The sequence below is a fragment of the Cetorhinus maximus genome, chromosome 12, assembly GCF_964194155.1.
Source record: "Cetorhinus maximus chromosome 12, sCetMax3.hap1.1, whole genome shotgun sequence".
Lineage (NCBI taxonomy): Eukaryota > Metazoa > Chordata > Chondrichthyes > Lamniformes > Cetorhinidae > Cetorhinus > Cetorhinus maximus.
Window position 1 is genome coordinate 68,497,967 of NC_135890.1, and position 10,559 is coordinate 68,508,525.

At 42.8% G+C, this 10,559-nt stretch overlaps 1 protein-coding gene across 1 annotated transcript; it reads right to left on the reverse strand.

Moving 5' to 3' along the window:
• Positions 1-610: 610 nt before the first annotated feature.
• On the reverse strand, positions 611-9,143 carry ddt (D-dopachrome tautomerase). Its single transcript, XM_078553826.1, has 3 exons — positions 8,911-9,143; positions 5,313-5,488; positions 611-812 (listed from the first exon to the last, which is right to left on the reverse strand). The coding sequence occupies exons 1-3, from the start codon at positions 9,016-9,018 to the stop codon at positions 740-742; spliced, it is 357 nt and encodes a 118-aa protein (XP_078409952.1). The 5' UTR covers positions 9,019-9,143; the 3' UTR covers positions 611-739.
• Positions 9,144-10,559: the final 1,416 nt, after the last annotated feature.

Here is a 10,559-nt window from a genome sequence, read left to right on the forward strand (position 1 = left end):
TGTAAGTGCATTCAAGAGATGGCATTTGTGCAGAATGATTGAGAATGCCTTGATATGTTAAAGGTGCTATACAAATGCAAGTTGTTGTTGTAGTGTGCCATGAAGGTAGGTATACGGGGTTGGCCTCTGAAATAGGCTGACCTTGTTGTGACCCAAGAAGGCTGTTCCCAAGAACCCCTATGTTCTCTTTATGTGAGTTACATTTTTTCTCACTGCTATTTTCTTCTGAAGGTGTTGCCTCCCTTATTTGACAATCCCTTTCCTGCTGTTTCTATAAGTCAGAGCATTTTATTGAAACCACCATGTATGGCAATGATCTTTACACAATGGACTCCAATGTCTCCATTCTGTTGGACAGCACAATACATACTGAGCAATGGACCTTGGCCATTTGACCATCATTCATGGGATCCTTAATCATACGTGTCAGCAGATAAGACTGTAAAGCCTTGTCCTGTTCACATGTGACAGCTGGAGATCAATGAATCGTGATCAAGAGTAGGTCTTCTCCCTCTCTAGCCAAGGTTCTACTAACACTAAGATTCTATGAATCCAAAATCACTTCTTTACCCCTGGACCACTGTCCATTGAATTAGTATCAGGGTCAAAGTTCAATGCACCATTGGAAATGTTTAATACTAGATATTATAGCACACTCAAGAACATGACTTGCCCACCATGGGCGTGGTAGGACAAACAGGTGCTTGTCATCACACAAGATTTCCAGTCTAAAGTTTGTTTACAGAAAGGTCATGACGGTCCCATTTTTCCCAATTTGCCACTTCTCCACAGGGTAAAATCGAATCAGGATCCTGGAAAAAAATAATTAAAAGGTTAACGAACAGCGAATCATTGTTCAATTATGCATGTTTCTGTTAAGAAATACTAAATTGGATAAATCAAGTTTGTCTTTGCCAGCTGCTTAGGACAATAGTATGGAGCCACATATACAAATGGTTGTTGGTGTGGCTATCAGCGCACTCAGAATTGTTCAGCAAATGCTGCCCAATCGCGGAATCACATCTAACAGTAGACGTTTTGTTTTGTATTTTGCAAGCAGGGGCTGGTTGAGTACTGTCTGTACCCTGCATATTACGAACCACCGGAGGAAGATGTTATTTGATTTGATCAGTCAATTGTTGAGATGTATGGCCTACATATCTGAGATCACACCGGCAATGGAATTCACGACGTTGTTCAGTTGTGTGGTAGACAGAATGTCTTTCAATGCTGGAGAGGGCATGAGGGGAGATAGGACAGAAATTAGAGATGTAAATTCAGGATTTGGGCAGAGGGTACCTTACAGAGGAAGTTAGGCCTGGTGGGTTAGACAAAGGAACGAAAACAGCACGTCAGATAGTCTCAATCTTTGTAAGAGAAAAGTCCATGAGGTGCACACACTTATTGTTAGAGCTGAGGGTGAAGTAGTCATGGATGCGTGATTTAAGAAGATGATTTGTGGTGAAGAAGAGAAGAAACGTATTATTTTTGCCTTCCTGGTTGACCTTTGAATAGTGTGCAATTACCCTGGAAAGACAGTTAGTCTCAAAGCCTCCCTCTCCATTTATCAAAGGTCCTATGTAGAACCGGATGAAGCTGTTAATGCATCAAGGTAAAAAAAATTGGTATGCACTGCATTGTTTTTCGAGTTTAAAATGGGAGCAACACAATTTTGACAGTCGTTGACCCTACTGCTACATATTTGGGCCTTTCTTCAAGCGTCTTGAGCGGGCATCTAAACTAGGCTCCTTCCGTATGTAAATTATGGGCCTAACACCTGTTGAAGGAGTCCATCCAGAAATGAATCACTGATGAGAGGAACAGGCATCAGGCGTAATCCTCTCAGGGTTCTTCAGCGACGGTTAACAAAAGGCAAGTTCATTTTATTTTATCTCTTTTGGAAAACAGGAGCAGAAATGTGTTGCTGACACCAGTCACGATCCCCCAACCCCAGTCCTCCATGTAGTTCAATCCAAACCCCTCCCTCGGTACTTGAGGGTCGCTACTGGCGAGTCAAGTGGCCTGACATTGATCTCCTCTTTCGGGCAAGCTGCCCATGAAGAAGCGATTAGCCCCTATGAATGAGGCCCGAGACCAAAACTCATCAGTTCTTGGTTTGGGTGAACACTGGTCACCCAGCTCCAAGTTTGGGCCAGAATATCAAACACAGACCAAAATCCATTGCATTGTTTATTACAGGGAGTGACACTGCTGTAATTACAAAACAGTGTGCACTCTAACTTAGTGTGAGCACCACATAGAACAATAAGTTTCAAAATTAAACTGGCGATCTAGGAATTAAAGCAAAGGGGCACATTTCTTCTGCTGTACAAAATTTGGCCATTTAAAAGTTTAGGCACATTTATAACTCCTTGGCACTTATCAAAGGATACTTAAAGTACATTTCTCTCCACTTGTTCACATCACCAGCTCTCAGAATTTTCCATCTAACTGCCATTTGCCATGCCCACATCAAATAATCTTGGACTTTTTTTTTTCTTATTTAGAGAAAAAGCACCAAAGTGTCATCACAATAGTGGATGGTGAACAGGAAAACGTTGAAAGATGCTGAAGACATTAGAGTCTCCAAAGAAAAGCAAGCCAGGCACATTGTACCTGATGTGATAAGTCTTATGACATTCAGAGGAACAAAAGCCTTGCTTTCAATAGCAGCTTTGACTGTCAGCCATAACTTAGTTGTATCATTTTCCTTTTCGAGTCTCAATGTTGTGTATTCAAGCCCCATGGCAGAGACTTGGGCACATAATCCAGACTGATACACCAATGCAGTACTGACAGAAGTGTTGGCTTTTGAGTCAGACATTAAACTGAGGGCCCATCTATCATCTCAAGTAGACATAAAAGGTCCCATTGCACTATTGTAAGGGCTGGAGCGCGCTCCCTGATGAGGCCATTACAATCAACGTCACCAAATTGGTTATTATCTCATTGTCGTTGTAGGATCTGGCCACTTGCAAAATGGCTGCGGTATTCTTTCAACAAAGCAACAGTCACTACATTTCAAAAGTACTTCATTGACTGTAAAACACTTTGTGATGCTGTAGGAATGTGAAAAGTGCTATATAAATGCAAACTCTTGATGTGAGTAAGTGGGATTATGGAAACATGACAGCTAGTTTGTGCACAGCAAGCTCCCACAATCAGTGTGTTGCTATATGAAGGATAAGTTCAAAAATAATTGCAACTTTCTTTCACCTTTGACATTTGGAACTGCAATGAAGTAACTCAAATGTTTTCTATTTCTAATCTGTTACTTTTAGGTCACAAACTCTAAGCTCCTATGTACTAGATAGCTCATAGAGTATTCCAATAGCATGCAGTCAGCTTGTATCCCACAAAATGACAGAAAAATGACCCAACAGTATCAGTGCTTCAAATTGAAATCTTCATCCCTGATTACTAAATGTATGACATGCATTCAAATAGATGGTAACAGCCAAAATCTCCAGTGACAATCAGAATTTTCAGTGTCAGGTAGAAGAATTTCCAGGCATGCTCGAGCAAGTCCCAAAACTGCAGATGACTTTTTCTCAACTGCTACACAGAACACTCTACAGATACACACTTGTGACTTTATAAATGGCAAGGTCCTGGGTGTAGAACACTGAATCGAGAAAATGTATCCTGGTTACAATCCTTGAGTAAAATGAAACAGTCCATGTCTTTTGATGCCCCTGCTGTATTGTCACAACGCTGGGAACAAAAAGTAAATTCTGCCAAGCATCCCATATAAAATCTTGATGTTGAAGATCTGAAATACCTCTGGAAGATGCAGCAGTGATTAACCAGGACAATATGATAGGTTTGTGTTCCCTTAATCAAGAGATGATCTAATTGGTGGTAATTAAAATGATTAAAGATGAAGATAATTAAATCAGATAAACAGAGAGAAACTACTACTTCTGGTGGGGGAGTCCAGCGCTTAAAAAATTAAAGCTCAACCATTCAGGGATGATATCAGGAAGCACTTCTTCATGCAAAGAGGAGTGGAAATCTGTTCCCCAAAAGGTTGTTGAGGCTGTGGAGGGGGGGCGGGTAGTGTCAATTGAAAATGTCAAAACTGAGATTGCTGGAGTTTTTGTTAGGCAAAGATATTAAGGGTTAAGGAATCAAGGCAGATAGATGGAGTTAATTGATAATCTGTTTTAATGGTGAATGAAAGGTGGCATGGCTGAATAACAGGAAGGGAGCAGAAATAATCAATTTATCACATCAATTATGATCTAATTGAATGGAGGAACAGGCTTAAAGGGCTGAATGGCGTACTCCTGTTGATCCAGTGTTTGATGCGTATCATTGATTCAAATCAGCACAGTCCAGACAGAAGGTTTTAAGATTTCTATGGCACCTAATATGAAAACACTGATCAAACATCAGGTTTAACCCCAATTACAACTTCGCAGGAACAGAACAAGGAAACTCTGAAAATATCAAAACCTACCTTTTAATTGAAGAAAGTGGCTTCAGCTTGTTTCAAAGGGAAATTTTTCAACTGCCCTTGGAAGTTCTTTCAGGCTACTTTACTCTGGTTTATAATTCCAAACTGAGTCTGCACCCAAGTCCATCACTTCTGTCTCCTTTTTTTTCTCATGACCAACTACCACCCCTCCTCCCCAAAAATCACCTCATTCCTTATAAACTTGACAACTTATATTCTCTCCAGTCTCCTTCCTCCCTATAACATAGTCATGCCACCGTTCATTTCACCTCAGAAACTTTGCCCCTTCCTTGTCCCTAAAGAAAGTCTTGCATTTAGTTAGTGCCTTTCACAACCTCAAACAACATTCCCATAGCATTTTGAAGTACCTCTGAAGTGTACTGTTGTATGAAATATGACAGCTAGTTTGTGCACAGCATGCTCCCACAAACAACAATATGATAATAACCATATATTCTGTTTTAATGGTGGTTGATGGATAAATTTTGGGTTAATCCCCTGGAACAACTGATTTTCTTCGAAATAGTGCGATGGAATCTTTTAAGTCGATCTAAGAAGGCAGATGGAACCTCAGTTTGTATCACATTGCAGTTTCTGGGAGGTTACTGTACTCAAATTTGCTGCCATGTTTTCTACATTATCACAGTGATTACAGTTTAGAAGTACTCCTTTGGCTGTAAAGTGGTTTGGAATGTCCTAAAGTCATGACAGGTGCTATAGAAATGCAAGGCAGCACCTTCAACAACACTACACTTCCCCAATACTGCGCTGAAGTGCCAGCCTAGATAATATTCTCAAGTCTCCAGAATGGGATTTGAACTCACAACCCTCTGACTCAAGAAGTGAGACTTACCTGTCTGCAGTTATTCCCAGCTCCTGTGTGAAGAACTCAAAGAACTTGGCACTGTGTTGCTTGTTCTGCTCAGCCGTGCCCACCACACCAATGGAAGACACAGCCAGTTGGACACAGGGAGCCATGCTGCCTCCAAAGGCCATTAACAGGCCAGGTTTCACAGTCACATTGATCCTCTATAAAAAGAAAAAACTATGTTTCAGGAATAAATTTTAAGGAGGGTCTTAACCTACTGATCACCTAACTTCCCTTCCTGGCTCCTAGATTAGCTGATATTGTTACCAGTTCTCCTTGGGTATTGTCCCTCTTTCCTTCAAATCTGTTGTCACCACCGCTCTACTCTAAAAAACAAACTCCCTTTCCTCTCCAAAGTCACCTTCAATTTTGTGCCCATCTGTCCTGGAACTCCATGTGTGAATCTCTCCAATCAGATTTCTGCCCTGCATAGTACAGAAACGCCTCTTATTAAAGTCACAAATGACATCCTATGTAATTGTGACAAAGACAAACTATTCCTCCCTCATCTTTCTCAATGTGTCTTGAATTCACTGCCTGGAAGTGTGGTGGAGGCAGGTTCAATTGAGGCATTCAAGATGGCAAGTGATGATTATTTGAATGGAAACAATGTGCAGGGTTACGGGGAAAAGGCAGGAGAATGGCACTAAGTCATAATGCTCATTCGGTGAGCCGGTGCAAACATGATCGGCCAAATGGCCTCCTTCTGTACCGTAACAATGATGTGATTCTGTGTTTGCAGCCTTTGAGACAGTGGATCACACCATTTGCATTTAATGCCTTTCCACCATTGTCTAGCTTAGCGGGACTGCACTAGCTTGATTCCATTCTTATCTAAACATAGCCAGAGAGGCACCAACAATGACTTCTCCTCCCATCCCGCAGTGACTTCAGGTGTCTCCCAAGGATCTGTCTCTCAGCAACATCTTTCAAAAACAGTTTATATATGTATGCTGAAGACACCCAGCTCCACCTCAGCACCATCTCTTTTGATCCTTCCATTGTCTCTAAATTACCAGACTGCTTGTCCAGCATCCAGGACTGGAGGAGCTGAAATTGCTTCCAATTAAATGCTAAAGTCACTATCTTTGCTTCCCACCACAAACTCTGCTCCTTCAACACAAATTCTATTCCTCTTCCTGGCAACTGCGGCTCAATGAGACTTTTTGCAACCTTGGTGTCATATTTGAGTTTCAACCACATATCCGTGGCGTCACTAAGACCGCCTACTTCCAGAGCTGTAACATTGCCTATGTCTGTCCCTTCCTAAGGGCTTTTGCTGCTGAAACCCTCATCCATGCTTTTGTTACCTCCAGACTTGACTATCCTGGCTGGCCTCTCACACACAACCCTCCGTAAACTTGAGGTCATCCAAAATTCTGTTGCCCGTGTCCTAACTTTCACCAAATGCCATTGACCCATCACCCTCGTGCTCGCTGACTTACATTGGCTCCTGGTTAAACGATGCCTCAATTTTAAAATTTTCATCCTTGTTTTCAAATCCCTCCACGGCCTTGCCCCACCCTATCTCTGTAATCTCCAGCCCTACCACCCTCCGAGATATCTGCAAACTTCTAGTTTGGCCTCTTCAGCATCTTCAATTTTGATTGCTCCACCATTTGTTCTTTCAATTGTCTGAGATTTAATAAAGTTTTTTAAACCATTTATTGTAACAGACACTGACTTCCATTGGTTCTCAGCTTCCCAATGCCTCCAATTTAAAATACCTTCACATCCTCACCTCTTGCTATTTCTTAACCTCTCCTCCAGCTTTGCAACACTGTGAAAATTCTGGCCACTTGAGTCACCGCCCCCATCTCCATTTTCATTTGCCCACTACTGATAACTGTGCCTTAAACTATGTAAGTCCCACACTGGAATACCAACCCCACCCCCCAAATGCTACTTGCACTCCTCCTTTAAATCCACTTCTCTGTCCAAGCTTTTGTCATCCTCCTTTGGCATTCCTGTCTGATTGCCTCTCTGGGAAGTACCTTGAGGTGTTCTTTTTCTACATTATGGTGCTATACAAACCCAAATAGTTGTTATGGCCTACACATGGGTGGCCTCCTGTGTAAATGTCTACAGTTCTAATCCTCAGTGACAGACACAATATTGCAGTACCTAAGCCAGGAAAGTACCTGCAGTACTCCAGGCCACTGATGATAATAAGAACATAAGAAATAGGATCTGATGTAGGCCATTCAGCCCCTCAAGCCTGCCCCCCCCCCACCACCCCCATTCAATAAGATCTTAGCTAATCTGCCCCAGGCCTCAACTCCTCTTCCATGCCAGCACCTCATAGCCCTCAACTCCCCAATACTTTAAAAATCTATCTACCTCCTCTTTAAATGCTTTCACTGATCTAGCCTCCACAACTCTGTGGGGTAGAGAATTCCAGACATTCACTACCCTCAGAGAAGAAATTCTTTTGCATCTCAGTTTTAAATGAGTGTCCCCTTATTCTGTAACTATGTCCCCTGGTATGAGATTCCCTCACTAGTGGAAACATCTTCTCAACATCTACCCTGTCAAGCCCCCTCAGAATCTTGTATGTTTCAATAAGATCACCCCTCATACTTCTAAACGCTAATGAATAAAGGCCTATCCTGTTAAGCCGTTCTTGATAAGTCACTCCCTTTCATCCCAGGAATCAGCCTAGTGAATCTCTTTTGAACTGCCTCCAATGCCAGTATATCCTTTCTTAAATACGGGGACCAAAACTGTACACAGTACTCCAGGTGGGGCCTCATCAACACCCTGTACAGTTGTAACAAGACTTCCCTATTTTTAGGGAAGACTGAGGAGGCCCTGGCTCTCATGGGATCTGGGCTGGAGCAAGTTAGGAGTGTCATACTGGGACTGGGAGTGTTTCTCATAAGCATGTCAGACTTAGCTCTTAGCTATGAACTGAGCTCAGTTCTTTGTGTTGATAGCTTTTGTGGTTTTGATGAGTTAAACTCTAGCTGTTCTCTTGGTCACACTTGCCTAAGGGGTTGGCACTGAAGCTCGGTATGCTAACCTGCACTATGCTCTCTGTACTTGAGTTAGTGGTATGAGTCTCCACAGGGAGAAAATCTGTACATTCCACACTGGGCTAACAGAAACCCTGCCAGTGTTGATTTTCTAGGTGATTGTTGACTGCTACACTGTCGCAAAACCTATTTCCCTGTTGAGATTTCTATGTAATTTTATTTAACCTATTATTAAACCTTGTCATGATTTGTTTCAATTACGAATTCTGCAGCCTCACAACCTTCTGCAGCGGCCTAAGGCTATAACACAAAAGATGCTTTAAACACAGTGCCAAGCTAAAACAATCGCACAAATTCAACAGAACTTAGTTCCTCCTCCAGACTGTCGCTCGCTTGGGGAATCGTAGTTTTGTTTTCAAAGTTCAATTATTGGCTGATATACGTCGGAGCAAGTTGCAGAAAGTTTTCAGGTCAGATCCTCAAACTGACGTGAATTTCCTGTTCCTGTGAGGCAGCATTTCAGTCCCTTCCAGTAGACAGCTCAGCTCCCTGAAGAGTGTCCAAGTGAAAAGCCTCTGAAACTCCCTCTTTAAAAAATGGGAACTTGCCTCCTTGGGTTTGTCGAGGATAGTGGCGGCCGCGCAGCACAGCTTGTTCACCAGCTCCTCGGAGAAGCGGCTCGCTGGCAGGTTACTCTCAAGGTCGATGAAAGGCATTTTCCCACTCAGCTGGAATCCCAGTGTACCAGAACAGTCCGGGATATGAACGTAGAGTTGGGGAAGGGAGGGGCGGGACCAAGTCCGTGTCCCAGTACTGATCTAAGATCTCAGATCTGAAACTTTGACTGTTTCTCTCACCACGTATGTTGCCACACCTGCTGAGTAATTTGCAACATTTTCCGTTTTCATGTTAGGCGTTTCAATTGCCTGGGGAAGACCCTATTCTCCTCATTTTTGTCCCCAAAATATACTTTATTTATACAGTTTACGAAGTAAGTTACCTGACCGTTCAAAGTTGATATCACATAAAGTGCTAAACAAATCAGTTTCTTTCAATACTGTATGTTACTGATTACGTTTAATAATTACAGTTAATATTTACGATATTACATGTCAAACATACGAAGTCTCTAATTCACCTCAGTTTTATTTTTCAAAAATACACCTTTTTAATAAAATATCCAAAAGAACATTACAAACATTTCAAAATGGTCATTAGAGAAAGTGTAATTGTATTCAAATTTTCTACATTGATCATGTTGCACTCTGAGGTGCTTCAATACAATTGGGATACATGTAATATTTACAGTATACATTCAACATTGAGTCATACAGCCCGAGGGGTCTATACCTTTCACAGCCCCTCAGTGTACTCTGGCTGAAAGGCCTTAGACAGCGACCTTTCCCCACTGCGTCTCTGCAGAAGCTGCCCCAAGCTTTAGTGCATCCCTCAGCACATAGTCCTGGACATTGGAATGTGCCAGTCTGCAACACTCGGTCATGGACAACTCCTTACTTTGGAAGACCAACAAGTTTCGGTCAGACCAAAGACCATCTTTCACCGAGTTGATGATCCTCCAGCTGCAGTTGATGTTTGTCTCGGTATGTGTCCCTGGGAACAGCCCGTAGAGCACAGAGTCCTGCGTCACAGAACTGCTCGGGATGAACCTCGACAGAAACCACTGCATCTCTCTCCAGACCTTCTTTGCAAAGGCACATTCCACAAGGAGGTAAACAACGGTCTCCTTCTTACCACCAGCCAAGCTACATCTTGGTACTTGTTGGAAAGTTCTGGCGATGAGACATTCTGCCAAATGACTTTGACAGTCTGTTCAGGGAATCATTCGACAGGATCCACCATCTCCTTTTCCCGCAGGGCCTCTAGGACGTTATGCCTGATGGACTTGTGGTCAAAGGTGTTTCTCTGCATAACTTTTTCCACGAGGGACAGGTGGTACAGCTACTTGGAGTGTTCCGCGGCAGCGTGGCCAGACCCATCCTTCGCAACACCGGGGTCAGGTAGAACCTCAGCATGTAGTGATACTTGGTGTTTGCGTACCGAGGGTCTATGCACAGCTTGATGCAGCCACACACAAAGGTGGCCATGAAGGTGAGGGCGATGTTGTGTACATTTTCTCCCCCTTTACCTAGAGGTGTCCCTGCTAAGATGGTCCATTTTTGACCTTCAGATAAATTGGAAGATGTCTCGGGTGATTGCCACAGCACAGGAGTGAGGAATGGGCCAGATCTGTGGAACA

What these genes read in the sequence shown, in the direction of transcription:
- ddt (XM_078553826.1), bottom strand. Translation starts at nt 9,018, where the DNA reads ATGCCTTTCATCGACCTTGAGAGTAACCTGCCAGCGAGCCGCTTCTCC. An exon ending in TCCTCGACAAACCCAAGGAG is followed by an intron (nt 5,489 to 8,910) that starts GCAAGTTCCCAT and finishes TTCTTTTTATAG; the next exon opens with AGGATCAATGTGACTGTGAA. An exon ending in CTGGGAATAACTGCAGACAG is followed by an intron (nt 813 to 5,312) that starts GTAAGTCTCACT and finishes ATTTTTTTCCAG; the next exon opens with GATCCTGATTCGATTTTACC.